This window comes from Thermobia domestica, chromosome 1, assembly GCF_964235325.1.
Source record: "Thermobia domestica chromosome 1, izTheDome1.hap1.1, whole genome shotgun sequence".
Classification (NCBI taxonomy): domain Eukaryota; kingdom Metazoa; phylum Arthropoda; class Insecta; order Zygentoma; family Lepismatidae; genus Thermobia; species Thermobia domestica.
The window spans coordinates 332,936,083-332,950,053 of NC_137454.1; the positions used below are offsets into that span (position 1 = coordinate 332,936,083).

Here is a 13,971-nt window from a genome sequence, read left to right on the forward strand (position 1 = left end):
GCAACATGGTAAAAATGAAAGGTTAACTACACGTTAAAAAAAAGAAAGATTTAATTAAGATAAAATGACTAGCACCTGTTGTTACAACAGAAAGCCAGTTAGCTCAGTTCTTCACTTTAAAATTAATCATTCGAATTCAATGAGGCTTTTTCCTCGCCTATTATTTTCATTCTTTTTATTTGAGTTAGCATCCCGTTCAGCATAACATGGATCCGAACCACATGAGGTCCCGTCGGAATCGGTCAACCTGTGTTTCCCGCACCAAAGGCGCGTACGCTATTCGTATAGATACGAGAGATCTCTCCTGTTAACCGCCAATCACTTTTAAAATAAATAATCTTATGAGATTTATCCTAGGGCCCAGTGGTTCCCATCGTTTTACCTGGCGCTCCCCCTTCGTAATTCCTACATACTTTCCGCCCTACTTCAACCCCGCTTGTTTGTCATACGTACTTTTTATCTGGCCTTTTCTGGGATTTCATATGCAGCATTTTATTTTCAAATCTTCAGTAATAATAGCAATACTATGCTATTATATAGAACAGTAGAAGTGAGTGACTCATTATCAGCCAGACCATATTTCTATAGGGAGGAATTTGCAATTTACATAAAATGCTCCTTTTGTCACAAAAACAAGGGATAAGGAAGGATTTTCGGAAACGTGTATCCTAAAAGAGTAAATGGTAGTTTTTTTCCCAAGGAACTGTATCTCCCAGATTTCTGAAGTTAGGAAGATAAAACTTGGAACTCCAATTTACCATAAAAAGTAACTTTTTTTAGCTTTTTTGAAAATTCCACACCTTAGAGGGGAATTACACGTACGTACTATTTTACACGTACTATATTGGGCACATTTAAGTTTGTCGTGTCCTGATTAATTTAGTTGCTTGAGGGTAAATGTGAGGGCGTCATTTGAGTGTGGGTGTGAGCAAGGGCGAGGGTGAGGACGTCAATTGAGGGTAAGGGCGTTAATGGAGAGTGAGTGTGAGGGAGGGTGAGGGCGCCACTGGAGGGTGATGATGAGGGCGTTAATGGAGGGTGAGTGTGAGGGAGGGTGAAGTTGTGGGCGTCAATGGAGGGTGAGTGTGAGGGAGGATGAGGGGAGCTCTCCAATGGAGAGTGAGTGTGGGGACGTCAATGGAGGGTGAGTGTGAGGGAGGGTAAGGGGAGGGCGTCAATGGAGAGTGATGTGTGAGGGAGGGGGAGTGTGAGAGAGGGTGAGGAGACGTCGTCAATGGAGGTGAGTGTGATGAAGGGTGAGGGTGATGGAGGGTGAGGGGCGTCAGTTGAGGGTGAGGGTGAGGGCTGGTTAGGAAAAATGACCATCTCTGTTTGGGAGATTGCCTCATTGGTCCATACCTTTTACTAGCTTGCTTAAATAAACAGTTTTATCATTATTTCTTGGCAAACAATTTACAAGAATTATTGGAAGAGATTCCGCTAGACCTCATCAACACATTTGGTTCCAACATGGCGGAGAAGATCCCACTCCTCACATGAATACCTGATTCATGAGTATACGGAACAATGGATAGGATAAGGTGGTCCTGCAAGATGGCCTGCTCGTTCACTGGACCTAAACCCATTAGACTTTTTTTGTGCGGGCATATGAAAGCCCTAGTGTGCAAAAAACCTGTACTGTCTGAAGAAGAACTAGCTGCAAGAATTGTTGCCTCTAGCGAAAGCATCACGGAGAAACCACATATGTTAACACGTATTGGGGCTCACTTTGTCTTCTTTGCAATGCCTGTATTGATATCGGAGGACGACGTTTTGCGCAGCTTCTTTAGAGATTCGTATAAAGCTACTTTTTGCATATGTAGTGATGTTCTAATTTCATTGCTACTGTTATTTGTTGTTTAGTTGGTATAAATCAAGCACAATAAACACAAAGACCCCCTTCTGGCCTCTAGGTCGAATTCTCATTACCGCATTCCGTCAAGGTTTACGTTTTGCATAATTTGGACAGACCATTACGTCCGAGCATCTCTGGAAATCCCTTATGTCTTCTGTGAAATCACTTGCACACCCATTCTTCATTGCTGACATATGCATTTTATAGTTTATGTATGAATTTATCAATGTATACGGTCATAGACTGCTAAAATCATGGTTCGTTGTGTTCGAAATAAAACATGTTAATTTTTCCGTGTCCATGGGTTTCCTCGCTGTTCTTCCATTGTCTAGCATAATATCGTTCCCTTAACTATTTTCAGATTTCTTTAATCATCGTCTTGCAAATTTCTTTTATGTATCATCGCCTCCCATTCGTTGTCAACAATATGTTGTTCGCTACGTAAGAAGAGTAAAAGGGGTACATGGTAACGCTGTTGTAGTGTGCATCTATATGGCCAGGATTCCCATTCTATATCCACTGCAAAACGAGTTTGTGATGAAGAACATTGTATCAATTATAAAGATGTTCTTGGGATATCAGCCAGGTGAAGTCTGACGATAGAGAACACGTTTCAAGAACTGACATCATTCTTGTCTTCAGGGCGATTATACTCAGACCAGTTCGTACACTATATATAGGAGAGGTAAGTGGAGGGCTTAAGAATCCATGTCGCTGATTGGATGGTCTATAGCTTGACGATGATTGATCATATAAATATATGCTTTCTTTATTACTGGTGTCCATGTCCGGCTTAGTTGAAATCCTTTATACTGTTGATAATGTTGGTTTCTTGTAGTATGGCAAGTGATTCTTGAATTATCCTATCCGAGTGGTTTGAGCTCTTTGAAATAATTTTAGTGTCTGAAAATAATATTCTATGTCCTTCCGTTATACTGTGCTCGCCCAGCACTGATTTCACCGGATAAAAAACAGCTTGATATATCTCTCATGCTCCTTGCATAGATGTTCTATTGTTCGTCCTGTTTGTCCTATGTACGTTTTCCCGCATTCGCAGGGAATGCAGTACACTCCTGGTGTTTCAAGATCCAAATCGTCTTTAACTGCACGGAATAGTTTTCTGATATTTGATGATGGTCTGTGTATGGTTCTGTCTCTTGATGATTCTTGCAAATGTTCTAGATAGCTTCCCAGTGTAGGATAGGACTGCAATGTTGACTAGATCTTCAGATTCTATGGTGGTCTTTTCACTGGCCTTTTTCAGGGCCAATCGAATGTCATCTTCCCTGTATCCATTCTGCAGTAAGGTCTTCTTGAGATGTGCAAGTTCACTGGAGAAGCTTTCTTGGTCCACGATGGCTTTTGCTCTAACTGCAAGCTTGTTGATGACCGTGTTGCGCTGTGAATTATGGTGAAAGCTGTTTCCATTAAGATAAAAATCAGTGTGGGTAGTTCTTCTGTAAACACTGTGGCCCAGACTTCCATCAGGTTTCCAACGAATGAGGATGTCTAGAAATGGTATGCAGACTTCTGTTTCTATTTCCATGGTAAACTTAATGTTGCTGTGTTAATTGTTAAGAACTTCAAGGAACGATTGCATTGAATTTCTCCCATGAGGTCAGATGACAAAGGTATCATCAGCATACGTATAGAAATACGATGTCTTTAATGGTGCTGATTCTAGTGCTTTCTGCTCGAAGCTTTCCATGAGGAAGTTTGTCACTGCTGGTGAGAGAGGTGACCCATGGCAACGCCGTCGGTTTGTTCATAGTACTGTCCGTCGAAGAGAAAATATGTGGAAGTTAATGTGATCTTGAATAAATCAACAATCTCCGGCGGTAAGTGTTCACTGAGTAAATTTAACGTGCCTTGTACTTTAACCCTGTTAAACAGAGATACCACATCAAAACAGACTACGATGTCGTCTGGAAAAAGGGATATGGTCTTCAATATTTCCACGAATTCATATGAATTCTTGAAGTGGTGTTCACACTGTCCTACTAGTGGTTCAAGAAGAGAGGTGAGATACTTAGCCACACGGTAAGTTGGGCTTCCAAACGCACTGACAATGGGTCTTCTTGCACATCTCAAGAAGACCTTACTGCAGAATGGATACAGGGAAGATGACATCCGATAGGCCCTGAAAAGAACCTTTTCCAGTAAAAAGACCACCATAGAATCTGAAAATCCAGTCAGCATTGCAGTCCTGTCCTACACTGAAAAGCTATCCTAAAAAATTGCAAGAATGATGAAGAGACACAACATCAAAGTTATACATAGACCATCATCAAGTATCAGAAAACTACTCCGTCCAGCTAAAGACGATTTGGGTTTTGAAACTCCAGGAGTATACTGCATTCTCTGCGAATGCGGGAAAACTTACATAGGACAAACAGGACGAAAAATAGAACATCGATGCAAGGAGCATGAAAGATACATCAAGCTGTTTTATCCCGAGAAATCAGCCCTGGGGGAACACAGTATAACGGAAGTTCATAGAATATTATTTTCAGACACTAAAATTATTTCAAAGAGCTCAAATCACTCGGATAGGATAATTCAAGAATCTCTTGCCATACTTCAAGAAACCAACAATATCAACGGGTATACAGGATTTCAACTCAGCCAGATGTGGACACCAGTCAAAAAGAAAGTCTATATGAATACGGCCAATCAGCGTCAAGCTATAGACTATCCAATCAGACACGGATTCTTAAGACCCCCCACTTACCTCTCCTACATATAGTACATACGAACTGGTCTGAGTATAATCGCCCTGAAGACGAGAACGATGTCAGTTCTTGAAACGTGGGCTCTATCGTCAGACTTCACCTGGCTATATCCCGAGAACATCTCTATAATATTCGTCACCAGGAAAGCTTCAATTCTTATTGTATCAATTGTTCTTCTTTTCGTTTTGTTATTTTTTTTCCAGAGGATAGTTCAGTTCTTCTCCCAAATCCTCATTGCATTCTTTTTCCAAATTCAGTACGTATTATTAATATCTCTCCTGTAGCACATAGGTCATGATTGAGCGTCATGAACCTGCAAATGCAATGATTAACTTTAATTTCATTTTATCCACTACATTCAGTATCTGCCGTCGTTATGCAACCACGCATAACACACGAAAAATCATTCGCCATCTTGATTCTGTTATAAATATCGATAGTCTGTCAACGAAATTTTCTTACTTGTTGAGTCGTCGTTTCCTTTCTTATGAATAAGGCCCATCTGCCCTAATACAATAAGCGGGATACATGACATCCTGTGGGGAACTCCCTTGCGCCGTCATTATACGATTCATAATTATACCTTTTTGGATAGAGCAGATTATAAATCTCAGACAATAACGTGCCGTATCAGTTCAATGGCTGTTAGTTTTGCAGATATTCGCCCCGAAAGTTTATTTTCCCACGGTTTTGGGTAGCCGTAGCTCTAAAACTATGCAAACATATATATAATGTGTTTGTGTATGTAAATGGTTTAAGTTCAGAGCCTTCTGCTCATTGAAGTCGATTAAAAGTCCATAGATCAGGACAGACTTTTAGAGACGTTACACTCTGTCTGCATTAAGGGATTGAAGATGCTGACCTGAACTAATTTCAGAGTTAAGAACCTAACCACAAATTATGGGCCAGCACGGCTTCATATAATATAGTGCATCAGTCACGTACTATATTAAATTCTTTCGCTGCATGATCTCTAAATTTCAAATGCCCTTAAATGGCATTTACTTCAAATGGCTCGTACTTCAAAGGTGTCTAAATTTTCGGGAAAGACTATTTTTTTCCTAATATTAAGAGACATCAACTATTCCCTGACGATTTCCCCTGACAAAAATCAGATTCCCTTCCTTTCCCTGATTTTTTTAGGAACTCCGTAATAGTACATGTTCTGAGCAGGTCACTAGAACTAAATGGGCCCCAAAATTTTGGAATGGCCTCCCTTCGTTTTTTAAAAGGTACATTTTTTCTTGGTGGTACAGAAAGGTTCAAGAACAGCACAAGATTCTGTGCAAGTTAAAATTCGAATTTGAAGATACTGTACTACCTACAACCAAATGCAGCCCCAAGTTTCGGAATGGGCCGCCCTATTTATTTGAATGGTAAAATGTTGATTCTTGGTTGAACAAAAATGGACAAAATTCTGAGGCAGTTAAAATTCGAATTTGAAGATGTCGTTCTACAGGTGAGATTGTCAAATTTTGAAAAAATGGCTTTTCCTAATTTATTTGAATAGTACAAAATTTTTTCATGGTTGGATAAAAATGAACAAAATTCTGAGCTATATATCAAATCTTCGAGTTTTACGTTCCACGGTTATGCCGGTTAGGCTAAAGGAGACGGTGATTATGAGAAATGAATGAAATGGTGGAATGAAAAATAGGAGGAAACGGGAAAACCCCGAGAAAACCCACGCACACGGTGTTTGTCCACCACAAAGTTCACTAGGCGGGAAATTCTGAGCTAGTTAAAACAAATTTGAAGATGGGTGATCGAATAGGCCAAATTTTGAAATGACTCTACCTCGTTACAAATTTTTCCTTGGTTGGACAGAAATGGACCAAAATTATACAAAATTCTGAGCTACTTAAAATTCAAATTTGAAGATGTCACACTATAGGTGATAGAATTGTCCAAATTTAAAAATGGCCCTCTCTCGTTTATTTGAATGTTTAAAATCGTTTTCTTGATTGGACAAAATGGGGTACAAATTGAACAAAGTACTGAGCTAGTCAACATTCATTTTTGAACCTGTTGAGCAGCAAACACAATTCACAAAATCAGATAATTATTATCTTTCAAGTGGGATTAAAGATATCGTAATCTAAGACTGTATGTATCAGAGAAAGAATCATATCTTATCTTATACAAAATAAGATGCTAGGTTAATACATGGCAGTATTGTGTCACGAAGATGAAGGAGTGCATGAACTGAAAATGGTATGTAAATCTGAAAAAGTAAATTATTACTACATAGAGATAGAACCACTTTCTATCATGATAAACCAATTTTTTTCCACATATTTACCACTAGCTAAACCTTACTTTAAAATTAAAACCAGTTGAGTATGCTCGAAGAACATTGCCAGTATATGTACCAACTTAAACAGATTTTTTTTTTCTAAATTTGTGTGAAATTGCATATTCAGTAATTGCATATAATTAAATTCAACAACTGGTATTAGTATTGATTCAATATTAATATTGATCAATACCAATATAATCTACGATTAACTTAATACGATAGAAGACTGGACTGAGACTAGCGAAAGTGAAATTTAGTTTTTATAAAAGCAAGCTTTAGTTCACGACATATTATATTAGTAAACTATAAAAATTTTGTCGTTTTTAAAAAGACATCGGAGCAAGCGTCGACAGATACCACGTCACACCCGTAATGTCAACTTCCGGTAACAAGTCTGTCGGCCATTGACGTGAGCAGCCTCTTTGTATGCTGCATGATCTTGTAGTTTTCTATTGTAAACTGCAAATAAATAGTGAATAGAAGGCTAAAAAGTAAGTAAAATATTTACTGCGTTTTCTTTATTTATAAGACATCTTGTAATAAAGGAATTTGTTTGAAAAAATTCGAAAGATGTTTAATTGAGCTTTGAGGAAGCGGATAATTGTGAGGGAATCCTTTTCTTATCATAAATGGCCACATAGTTTAGTAAATGAAGCTCAAATTTTAATGAAGAAAGGAACAAGTTAGTAACAAGCTGAAAATGTGTACCGATGTTGTGAATAATGTTTTAAACAACGTACTAAAAGTCCTCTGAGATTTAACCAACATTGCCCGCCATAGTGGAAAGTGTGTAGCTGCTGCAAGTGTCAAATGAACACCACCCACCATAGAAAAAAATAGCAATATTTTTTTCTATGGTTGAACATAAAGAGACAGTATTATATAACGTAGTTAACACAATATTTTTATAGAGAAACATTTTTTTATAAAACGCATACTTTTAGAAGTATTTAGCTCCAAATTGACAACAAAGTAACAATTCTAAAATTCAAGAATTTTTTATTCTTCTTCATGTTCCAGGCTTATACTTTCCATAAACGATGAAAAATACTAATTTCACCTGAAATAAACCTAATAGAAATGTATCTAAGCTTACTAACGATACTAATGGGTGTAGTGTATAATTTAAAATAAGCGAGTAATTATAACACTGGTCGGCATGAAAATCCTCCCACTAGGGTGAAAAGGTGTACCGGATAGATTTCGAGATGCTGATTACGAATATCTCATCAAGAATATTCCAGCACCTAAGTTTTTTTTTTCTTTTTTGGCGGAGTGCTGTTTCCATAATCGACAGAAAAATCTTATTTTTCGTATTTAATATGTGTTTTTCGTGTTTGGAGTGCATAATTCTGAATTTTTACGACGGTGGAAGGTGTACCGGTTAGATTCCAAAAAGTTGATTACGAATAACTCATCGAGAAAGTTCCAGGACGTAAGGTTTTTTCTTTCTTTCTTTCTTTCTTTTTTTTTTTTTTTTTTTTTTTTTTTTTTTTGGCGGAGTGCTGTTTCCATAATTGAAAGAAAAATCTTATTTTTCGTATTTAATAGGTGTTTTTCGTGTTTGGAGTGCATAATTCTGATTTTTTACGAGGGTGAAAGGATGTGCCGGTTAGATTTCGAAAAGCTGATTATGAATATCTCATCGAGAAACTTACAGCAATTAAAGTTTTTTTTTGGCGGAGTGCTTTGTCCATAATTGACAGAAAAATAGTATTTTTTGTATTTAATATGTGTTTTCCGTGCTTGGAGAGCATAATTCTGAATTTTTACGAGGGTAAAGAGTATACCGGCTAGATTTCGAAAAGCTGATTACAAATATCTCATCGAGAAAATTCCAACACGTAAGGTTTTTATTATTTTTTATTATTTTTTTTTCGGAGTGCTGTTTCCATAAGTGACACAAAAATAGTATTTTTTTTTTTTTGTATTTAATATGTGTCTTCCGTGTTTGGAGTGCATAATTTTGAATTTTTACGAGGGTGAAAGGGTGTACCGGTTAGATTTCGAAAAGCTGATTATGAATATCTCATCGAGAAAGTTCCAGCAAATAAGGTTTTTTTGGCGGGGTGCTGTTTCCATAATCTACAGAAAATTCGTATTTTTCGTATTTAATATGTGTTTTTCGTGTTTGGAGTGCATAATTCTGAATTTTTAGGAGGGTGTACCGGTTAGATTTCGAAAAGCCGATTATGAATATCTCATCGAGAAAATTCCAGGCCGTAAGTTTTTTTTTTTTTTTTTTTTTTTTTTTTTTTTTTTTTGCGGAGTGCTGTTTCCATAATTGGCAGAAAAATAGAATTTTTTCTATTTAATATGTGTTTTCCGTGTTTGGAGTGCATAATTCTGAATTTTTACGAGGGTGAAAGGGTGTACCGGTTAGATTTCGAAAAGCTGATTACGAATATTTCATCGAGAAAGTTTCTGCACGTAAGGTTTTTTTGGGGGGGCGGAGTGCTGTTTCCATAATTGACAGAAAAACCGTACTTTTTGTATTTAATATGTGTTTTCCGTGTTTGGAGTGTATAATTCTGAATTTTTACGAAGGTCTATCGGATAGATTTCGAGAAGCTGATTATGAATATCTCATCGAGAAAGCTCCCGCACGTAAGGTTTCTTTGGCGGGGTGCTGTTTGTATAATTGACAGAAAAATCGTATTTTTCGTGTTTAATGTCTTTTCCGTGTTTGGAGTACACAATTCTGAATTTTTATCTTAATCCAAGAACTGTTACTAGGCTATATCCCAGGAACATTCTTTTCTCTAGCTCAGTCCCACCGGAAACGTACCCCCTCCCCTTGGGTTGCATAGATTTATTGTAGTTCCACACTGCATACACTAAAACCTAGGCGTTATTGACGGAGAAAGGTTTCGCAATCAACTTGCGATCATTCGTCGGCTCCCTTTTGTCTAGACGACAGACAGATTGTTGAAAAAAGGCGCCAAGACATACACCACGTTGTCGCGTGAAACAAATAGTTCAGTTTCGAGTTGATCTTCGTGTTAGAAGGTGGTGTTACACTGTGTGTTACTTCACAACTGTATCTGTGTATACCGTAGATGAAAAATATTCCTGTGTAAAATATTGACGTTTGTATTAAACGAACATGCCGAGAACTTGCAACAATTCGACAGATTCATTCTGCTACATATGTGGGGAGGTGATTTTCAAGGGAGAAAGTAGGCCATTGTCACCGTTCCTGAAGGCAAACTACCATCTGTATTTCGGGTGTCAAATCTACGACCAGGATCGCGTTTGGGCTCCGAAACAAAGTTGTAACTCGTGTGCGCGTACTCTCACAGGATGGTTGAAAACTACACACAAATCGATGCCGTTCGCCGTACTCATGGTTTGGCGCGAGGCCGTGATCATGTTTCATACTGTTACTTCTGCCTGACTAATATAAAAGGTTTCTCAAAAAACATGAAGCATAAAATACAGTATCCTAACTTGGATTCCGCGAGACCTGTGAAACATGATGTTTGTCTGCCTGTACCCGTACCACCAGACTCATTAACCTTGTGCAGTGTTTCATCCGATGAAGAACCTGCTGCTTGTGAGGATGTTGCACAGTCAGATCCTAATTACGTTCCAGTGCCTGACACTAAGGAACCACATGTGATATGTCAGGAAGAGCTGAATGATCTGATCAGAGACTTAAACGTTCCCAAGTCTAAGGCCCTGTTGCTTGCATCACGACTTCAACAATGGAATCTACTAAACCAAGATGTGAGTATATCGATGTATAGGAAAAGAGAGGTGAGCCTAGTTCGTAATTTTACAAAGGATGGTGATTTGGTGTATTGCAGTGACATTCCATCGCTTATGGGACAACTGAATTTGAACTACAACAATGAAGATTGGAGGCTATTCGTAGATTCCTCTAGGATAAGTCTCAAGGCAGTGTTACTACACAATGGCAATGAAAAGCCAGCCATTCCTATTGCTCATGCTGTACATATGAAAAAAAACATACGAGAACATGCGAAACCTATTGCAGAAAATAAAGTACAAACATTTCCAGTGGTCTGTGTGCGCTGACCTTAAGGTTATTGCCATCCTCGCCGGTTTACAAGGAAGTTACACAAAGCACTGCTGCTTCTTGTGTCATTGGGATAGTCGAGCCAAAAATCAGTACACCATTACAAAATGGCCGCCAAGGAAGCAACTGGTCCCAGGGGAGATGAGTGTGGCTAATGAACATCTTGTGGATCAGGAGAAAATATTCTTATCAAACCTTCATATCAAATTAGGGCTCAAGAAGATCTTCGCCAAGGCCCTGAACCGGGATGGTGAAGCATTTAATCATCTCAGAAAACTATTCTCAAGACTCAGCGAGGCCAAAGTGAAAAAAGGTGTTTTAACGGGACCTCAAATCAGAGACGTTTTTAATAATACTACATTTTCTTTTAAGCTTAATGAAGTGAAAGGGGAGGCTTGGGAGACCTTTCGAGATGTGTGCAGTAAGTTTCTAGGGAATAATAAGTCATCTGATTACAAAGACATTGTGGGTAGGTTAATTACTTCATTTCGTAACATGGGATGTAATATGTCCCTAAAGTTACACTTCCTGCATTGCCACCTGGACTTCTTCCCTGAAATGTACACCTTGGGAGAGGTCTCTGACGAACACGGGGAAAGGTTTCACCAGCAAATACCTGCCATGGAGAGGCGCTACAGTGGTAAATGGAGTGTGAATACGTTTGCAGACTTCTGTTGGGATGTGACACGCGAGACACCCTGTAGTAATTACAAGAGGATTAGGAAAACCAAGTGACACGTAAGTGTTAAACTCAAGGGTGGATAACTTAAAGAATTGTGCAATATTTACGCTTGAGTAACGTTTAAACATCCTTGGCGATCGGGAGTATAAGGTTGGCTTTCTCCATTATACTAGTAAATAAATTCCACGTTTTTCAGTCTGTTTTCTTTTTCCTCATACTTAAGATTCAGTGAACATTTTAGGCCCCCAGGCACATGTCCTTTGAGAATAGCATTACTTTGATTGTTCTGTATTTAAAAAGAGGAAAAAGAGAAATGACCAAAGAGTGAAGTTTTTATTATAAGCTTATTGGTAAGACTTTTACTTCTTGTGATGACACTGCCGATAGTTGAGTTGATTTGGAGTTTAACGTCCTTTTCGGCAGCGAGGCTTTATGAGACGGGACCTACTGATTAACATGGAATCGTAACCACATGAGCTCACGCCGGGAATCGAACCCGGGTCTCCCAGGCCAAATGCGCGTACGTTAAGCGCTTTACCATGAAGGAGCTCACTGTCGGTAGTCACCATATATGTTTATTTTACAACAGACTTGCACTGACCAATGTGGTTGAAGCTCAAGCTCACTTTCCACCAAGGATCGAACCCGGAGCTAAGTTACACATGCAATGGCCCCCAGGGAAGCAGGAAGGACATTTCTTTTGCTTGCAAGCAATTTAGTTTATAACTGTTTCCTGTAATTTATTCACTAACGACCATATTATGTTGCTGTCTGGGGCAGAACGTGAGGCAAAATGGTATTTTTAGTTTTTCCTATAACTATTCTCTGAACTTATAGTTGTAATTGTTTTATTTCTGACAAAAAGTGACAGCTTCATTGTGTAATGAAAAGTAGTTTATAGTAATACCCCGCAAAAGACATGAAAGAGGTATTGGACGCAAGGCAAAAAAAAAAAAAAAAGTTTGCTTTTCTTGAAATAGGTAACAACACTTTATTCGTTACATTTTATGGTTTTCGTTTTCACAATATGAAGTGTCGTAAAGTGTCGTTATCGTAAGTGGTAATATTCAATATGTATTACACAGAATCTACCTTACACCTAAATTTCAGCACACCGAGTTTTCCGTATACCGAATTTTCTGTACACCGAATTTTCCTACACCGAGTTTTCTTACACCGAATTTTCCTACACAGAATTTTCCTAGCCCGCCTAACTAATATAAAACAAAACCATGTACCAAATTGGTCGCCAGGTTGAAATTTTCGATCACCAGCTCGCCATTGGTGACTGCATATTTCAGTTTGGCGATAGACATTTGCATAAATTATATCATTAAAAAAAACCATTATTATCTTGTTGCTGGATTTAGACTTTAGGTTTCTTGACGTGCCTGTAATATATAGCAAATCAATATATAGAAGTCATTACATGTGCCGGCATGAAAAGGTCAGAAATATGGCGTTTGAAGCGAATAACTGACAATGTGCAGGGCAAAATGAACACATTCACACACCCAAGATTATACTTCAGCCCCTTCCCCCTCCAAAAAACAAAATATATTTCTAGTTCTTGTGTTGTTGTAAAGGCGAACCAGTCCTTTCCCTGTCGCTTTGTAAAGTATAGCGATTTTTATTCTTTGGACAATGGGCTATCTGCGCACCATATTTCGATTATATTCAGCCAGCAGTTACGGAGAAATAAAATAGAACATAGAAGGCAAGCCGAGCAGAGCCTGTCGCCGGCCGAGCTCGATCATCACATGTAGTGATCTTTATTCCTTAGATGCTTGGGTATTTGCGCATCAAGTTTGGTTTAAATTTAGCTGGTAGTTACCGAGGAATAAACTACTACATACACACATACATAATTACAATACCTCTGGAGTAAAACTACAACATCCATTCGGCTTACGCCGGGAACTAAAAAGAAAAGTCCTAACATCAGGATCACAAATAGAACATACTGTATGTAAGCCGGAATCCACTTTCAATATCGCAGCACTAATGGGGGCGTAAGCCGGGTGATCCTCCCTGGCTACGCCACTGTCAGACATGACCTACAGCTTAAGGGGATGTTTTCCCATCATCAGAGGCTTCAAAATCTTCATAAGATAACACGTAAAATTTAATTCATAAATATCTTGGAAAATACTGTATTTAGGAACTTGTAATTTTGCACAAAGATGGTAATTTTGTTGCCAAAGAGTAATGCAATTCAGATGACTGTCAGAATTTTGCACCTAATTACTTGGATTAATTGTAATGCATTCTTCCGTATTGAGTTACTGCAGGTAAAGAGTCAAAAGACCACTTGCAAACCTCATGAATTACTACGGATGATACTCTTTGAAGAACAAATGC

At 38.4% G+C, this 13,971-nt stretch overlaps 3 protein-coding genes across 3 annotated transcripts in view; 2 read left to right on the forward strand and 1 right to left on the reverse strand.

Annotated features, from left to right (window-relative positions):
* Window positions 1-2,954: 2,954 nt before the first annotated feature.
* LOC145681118 (uncharacterized) lies at window positions 2,955-3,401 on the reverse strand. Its single transcript, XM_081752542.1, has one exon. It carries the CDS (start codon window positions 3,399-3,401, stop codon window positions 2,955-2,957), a length of 447 nt encoding a protein of 148 aa, XP_081608668.1.
* Window positions 3,402-4,100: 699 nt separating this feature from the next.
* LOC145681125 (uncharacterized) lies at window positions 4,101-4,601 on the forward strand. Its single transcript, XM_081752552.1, has one exon. It carries the CDS (start codon window positions 4,101-4,103, stop codon window positions 4,599-4,601), a length of 501 nt encoding a protein of 166 aa, XP_081608678.1.
* Window positions 4,602-6,753: 2,152 nt separating this feature from the next.
* Window positions 6,754-13,971, forward strand: part of LOC145681133 (uncharacterized) — a 122,124-nt gene continuing 114,906 nt past the window's right edge. The window contains exons 1-2 of the mRNA XM_081752565.1: window positions 6,754-6,801; window positions 9,409-9,493. Of these exons, the coding sequence (XP_081608691.1) occupies window positions 6,754-6,801; window positions 9,409-9,493 (133 nt within the window). The remainder of the gene's footprint in view (window positions 6,802-9,408; window positions 9,494-13,971) is intronic.